Source organism: Lactuca sativa, chromosome 4 (assembly GCF_002870075.4).
Source record: "Lactuca sativa cultivar Salinas chromosome 4, Lsat_Salinas_v11, whole genome shotgun sequence".
Lineage (NCBI taxonomy): Eukaryota > Viridiplantae > Streptophyta > Magnoliopsida > Asterales > Asteraceae > Lactuca > Lactuca sativa.
The window spans coordinates 2,509,178-2,515,128 of NC_056626.2; the positions used below are offsets into that span (position 1 = coordinate 2,509,178).

The following is a 5,951-nucleotide window of genomic DNA, read 5'->3' on the forward strand; positions in this document are numbered from 1 at the left end:
TCTTCTCACTTTTTCCTTGTAGCATCATCCTCAGCTGCATGAATTTCCCTTTTTCTCATCTTTTTCTTCTTTATCCCATTCTTTTGCACCTTCTCTTGCACTCCTCCTTCTTTAATCTTCATTACTTCATAATTGGTGAAAACTCGGGCTCGTGGCTTGGTAATGAATGGTTGATCAGCATCATCTCTCCTTGCATTTTCCTCTTCTCTAAAGCTTTCCTCCTCTTCAAGTCGATTGTCTTCATCATCTTGCATTATTGTGTCAAGGCATGCTACTTGAACGTGTTGAAAATCACCATCCAATCCTTCTTCCACTGCTTGATCTTCTAAAGAATTAGGGAAAATTTTCATGTCCAGAACATGCAGGGAACTGGTAACAAGCAGATCCAAATCGTCCAGGTTGCTGAAATTTTTGAATGGACTCGTCAAGTCCATGAAAGCGACTCGGCGAGTCAGGTCGTATTCCTCACATCCCACTGTGGTTTCTAATTCAGTTTCCTTCAACAGCTTCTCTATTTCTTCCAAGTCTTTTTCAACATCATCAATTCCTCCAGAAGATAGCAAGAATTACTTGGATCTTCTTCTTGCAAGAGTGCAAGTTCTTTTTGTAAAATCTCATCATCCAAATTAATGAATGAGACTTCTTCTTCTCTTCCTTCTTCTTGCTTAATCTCTGGTAGAGCTTTAAAAACTGCTGACTCATCTCCTACCCTCAATGTGAGTGTGGACTCGCATACATCTATCAATGTGCATGCGGTATTCAAAAATGATTTTCCCAAAATAATTGGAATTTCGGGGTCTTCTTCCATATCAAGTACCACAAAGTCCACGGGGAATATGAATTTATCGACCTTAATGAGGAGATCTTCACAAATACCTCTTGGACGAATAATCTTCTTATCCACCAAATGGATCTTCATATTCACAGGCCTTGGCTCCGGTAAATTCAGCTTCTTGAAGAAAGAAAAAGGCATTAAATTAATACTTGCACCCGAATCGGTCAACGCTTGAGTGGCAAGTACATTTCCAAATTGACAAGGAATTATGATGCTTCCCAGATCGCCCTTCTTTTCTGGTAGCTCACTCAATACTATCTCCGCGACTTCATCTAAATCTTTTCTAGCAGCAAAGAGACCCTTTAGCAAGTTAAAATACTTGGGTGTTTGAAGCATTGTTTCCACAAATGGAATGTTGACTTGAAGGGCTCTAACATGCTCCATGAAAGCTCTATATGCTCTGACTTTTTACTCAGGTATGGCTCTGATTGGGAATGGAAAAGGAGGGTTGTAAGGCCTTAAGGAAATACCAGAATTGTCATCAGGGCATGGACTCGTCGAGTCCATTTGAGGGACTCGGCGATTCTGGTTGGGTTTAGCTGGATCCGACTCTTCTGTCTTTTCTGTATGCTCCTTGGAGATCTTCTGTGCAGGTGTGAAAACTTCTTCATAGCTGGAAGTCACAACATTCACATTCTCCATTCTTGGCTTATTCTCGGTTTTACTTGGAAGTTGGCCTGGTCTTCTCTCGTTCACTTGATGTGCAAGTTTTCCTAGCTGTTTCTCAATGTTGAGAATAGATGCTTGCTAATGCCTTAGCAAATTTCTGGTCTCTTGTATTGCACAATCATGATCATTGTGTCTTTTTTTGGACGCGGCTATAAACCTAGTGAACATTTCTTCTAAATCGGATTTCTTTTCCATAACCAGTTCTTCCTTTTGACAAAAACCCCTCTCCTCCTTCTTGTATTTCTCCTCCTTAGCCTTTTTATATTCTTCATACGGGAGCCATTCCTTCTTGGGTTTTTGCCAATTCTCGTCATAGATCGCCGCTTGAGTAGAACACTTGAGCTTTCTTGTTTCCATTTTCATCCAAGTCACAATCCTTTGTGAGATGAGGCCCTCTACAATTCTCGCATCCAACTCGAATAGCAAGGATTGTTTGATCCATTTTTTTCATCCTTCTATCTAAACTCTCGAGCTTAGCTATCACCGCCGCCATGCCATCATTGGCCGAGTTCACTACCCCCGACTTACTTCATTTCTTGGGTTGTGGTATTCTCTATAATGCTTAGAGAATTCTTCAATTAATTCCTTGATTACTGGGGGTGCCTTCTTTGTGAGTGGGCCTTGCGAGTCGAGCAATTGCCTTGTGGTGACATTGACTCCATCATAGAAAATGGAGACCTCTTGTTGGCTATTAAGGTCATGGTGTGGGCAATTTCTAAGAAGACCTTTGTACCTTTCCCACGCCTCATAAATGGACTCTCCGGGTTGTTGCTCGAAGTTGGCAATGGCTTTCTTTTTCTTGGCTATTTTGGAAGGCGGTCAAAAGTGGTCTATAAACTCCTCTTTCATCTTAGCCCATGTGGTGACCGACCCGGGAGGAAGTGACTTGACCCAATCCTTTGCAGCACCTTTGAATGTGACTGGAAGCATGCGAAGTAGCTGAGTCTCGCGTGACACATTTGGTACGTTAAAGTAGTCAGCCACATCATTTACTTCATCCAAGTGCATGTAGGCATCTTCGTGGTCTTTTCCATAGAAAGGAATCTCCTTGAGTTGAGCGAGGATGTGACCCTTTAGTTCGAAAGTAGCGGTAGCGGGAATTGCGGGTTGAACAAGTCCCGGGCCAGTGTCATCGCGCATCTTCTTCTTCCATTCCCCCATGGGGACTTCATCAATATTAGCCATAATGATAGCTAAATCGTCTTCAAATTCGGATTCGTGCTCATATGTAGGTTCTTCTTCTTCCTCGGTCTCGTACTCAGTGTCTTCTTTAATTGGGTCTTCGATTGTCAATGAGGCGCTGGATGCTCCTGATTTGCTGCTCTTCTTCTTGCTGAAAATAGACTTGAGGTTCTTTAGTAACGAATTCTTTGGAGAAGTGGATTCTCCAATGGCTTTTCCTTTGCTCCTCCTTAGTGCGGATTCCGGGTCTTCGAGAGGAGGGACCACAGGTGTATCAGATCTTCGGGTCATGAAACAACTGTAAACAAAACAAAAAAAATGCGTAAAAAGAACAAAAATAAAATAAAAATTAAAACTGTGAACAGCGATGGACTCGCTGAGTTGTCACGAGTGCACTCGGCGAGTACAAGGCAAAAACAGAAAAACTTTTTAATTGCTTATTAAAACGGATTTTTATTAAAACTTATCCTAATTACTAGATTACCTAAGAATTAACTCTGTGTAAGAGAATTCTTACACAAAGGATCGATAAAAATAGAATTTAATGCTAATTTAGAACCGTTCCCCGACAACGGCGCCAAAAACTCAAATCTCCTTCGGAATTGGATTCTAGGTTGTATCTTCGTTCTCTATGGTTCTTCTGGCTCTTCAATCGCAGCTATTCTCTCCAGAAGGGTTCCAGAATGTCGAATGTCGATCTGAGAAGTTATCTTTATAGATGCAAACTGACTCGTCGAGTCCATTGCCGACTCGCCGAGTCCATCTCTTAATTCCCATATACAATAAGTCTCGGAGTCTTTATCTTCTCGAATCTTCGATCGGACTCGCCGAGTAGGTGATGTTTTTGGTGGTTTTCTTCTTTGTTCAATTCCCAAGCTCCTAATCGCTTCTCCTGCTTCCTTTTGCTTCCGAGCTTCACTTTTGGACTGAAAATACAATTCAAACACTTTTAAGTACCTTTTGTCCATGATATGCAATAAATTATCTAATAAACGATAAAAATCTATACTTATTATGAGGCTAAATATGCAAATATCAGCGGTCGTACACCCTACATGATGATGTCCAAAAATACTAATTCTAAGGTGTAGCAAAGCTAGGTTCATGTCCAACTCGAATATGGAAGTCCAACTCTCACTTTGGAGGGTCTTTTAGGAGTGTGAGGCCACCTTATGTGGGTGTGCGGCCGCACTCCTTCAAAGAGACGATGAACATGATGGGATTCAATGATTCAAGGATTAGATTAAGTGGTTGTTCAAGCACAACAAGCTAAGGGATGGATTACTCACGTTTTTGAAGCCTTGGGAGGTTTTGTGGTTGAAGAAGCTTGAGAGAAATGGTGTGCTGCCAAGGTGTTAAAGGGATGAAAGGAAAGGGGTCTACCCTTTATATATGGGTGTGTGGCCATGAGGGGTGTGTACGGCCGTACACCCATGTGTGCGGCCGCACACTCCTCCAAAAGGGGTGTATGGCCCGATTTCGTCACTATATGACTTGCTGACTCGTTCCTAATCTCAACTTTTGTTGTACGCAAGTTTAGAAAGCTTAAATGAACCGTTAATCAGTGTTAGGAGTTAAAAGAAATGAGTTTAACTTAGATTAACTGACTAGATGTACCAGGTAGAAGTTTCAGGTTGTCACAGCATTCAACCTGAACCAACTACAAGTACTTTGGAGCAACTAGATGATCTTGGTCACTTGGACCATCTTCAATCAACCTGGAGCAACTGCATGCTCTTGGACCGTCTTGGACCATCTCCTCTTCTTTGGACCAACTAGACGAATGAATGAAGCATCTTCATTCATCTTGATCATCTTAAGGCATGTTGGACCATCTTCATCAACTTGATCATCTTGAGGCATGTTGGACCATCATCATCAACTTGATCATCTTGAGGCATCTTGGACCATCTTGATCATCTTGAGGCATCTTGGACCATCTTCATCAACTTGATCATCTTGAGGCATCTTGTACCATCTTCATCATCTTGATCAAATGGAAGTATTTTGGAGCAATTTCACTAACTTGAAGGATCTTGATCACTTGGATCAGCTTGGAGCTTCTTCAGTCACTTGGAGCATGTTCAAGAACATTGAAGCATGTTCAAGAGCATTAGAGCATGCTCAAGAACATTGAAACGTGTTCAACAACATTGGAGCATGATCAAGAACATTGACACATGATCAACAACTTGAAGCATCTTCAGCCACTTGATGCATCATGCCCATGTGGCTCATTAAGTCCACATAGAGCATAATAAATGTGCCATGCATGCTTTGAATAGGCCATACACATTTTTAATAAGCCATGTAGGTTTTAGGTAGGCCATGCACATGTCAAGTATGTCATGCACATTTCAAGTAGGTCATTCCTTAGGTGCCATGCACGTCTCAAAGATAACATCCATGCATACACCACCTTTTCTTTCTTGATTCTCAAGGAATCATTCTCGCGCTCGCGACTAAAGTTGACATTATCCTATTTATACTTGTCTACCATGCAAGCCTTATGAGCCCACAAGTTGGCTCATGCAAGCCCTATCTCGGCCCATTGAGAAACCCTAGAAACCGTCACCTATATATAACTCACTTCTACTTCTCATTCTTGCTTTTTCACTCTCTCACAAATTATTACCCTCATTCTCGTTTGGAGCAACAAGGCTTCATGAGCAACAAGGCTTCATGAGTAACAAGGCTTCGTGAGCAACTGTCGTATAAGCATAAAGCAACTTCGGTTTGTGAGCAACAAGCAGCCTTGGCACAATAGCAAATTTGGCTCAACAACCAAATTTCAAAATTCCTTCTTGAGCCACAAGTTTTTTTTTTTTTTTTTGCAAACCCTAATTTGGATTAACAACCAAATTTCGAAATTCCTTCTTGAGCCACAAGTTTGTTTTTTTTTTAATGCAAACCTTGATTTGGCTCAACAACCAAATATCGAAATTCCTTTTTGGGCCACAAGTCATTTTTGTTGCAAACCCTAATTTGGCTAAACAACCTCATATCGAAATTCCTTCTTGAGCAACAAGTCATTTTATTTCAAACCCTAATTGTGATCAATTAGTGACTTCGTGTTCACCTCTTGGACCATCAAAAACTTGCGCCACCTCAAACCCTAGTTGCACCAACCAATTTTTTTCTTCTTGAGCCACACTTCTCTTCGTGCGCCACAAACCTCTCTTGCTCAACTTTTTTTGTGGTCATCAAGCTAGCAAAGAAAAAACCCCCTCTTGCACCGTTACTCTTTTTTCTTTTCTCTTATGCC

At 41.4% G+C, this 5,951-nt stretch overlaps 1 protein-coding gene across 1 annotated transcript; it reads right to left on the reverse strand.

The window, feature by feature from the left end:
- Positions 1-511: 511 nt before the first annotated feature.
- On the reverse strand, positions 512-1,219 carry LOC128133180 (uncharacterized). Its single transcript, XM_052770116.1, has one exon. The coding sequence runs from the start codon at positions 1,217-1,219 to the stop codon at positions 512-514; it is 708 nt and encodes a 235-aa protein (XP_052626076.1).
- Between the last annotated feature and the right edge of the window lie 4,732 nt (positions 1,220-5,951).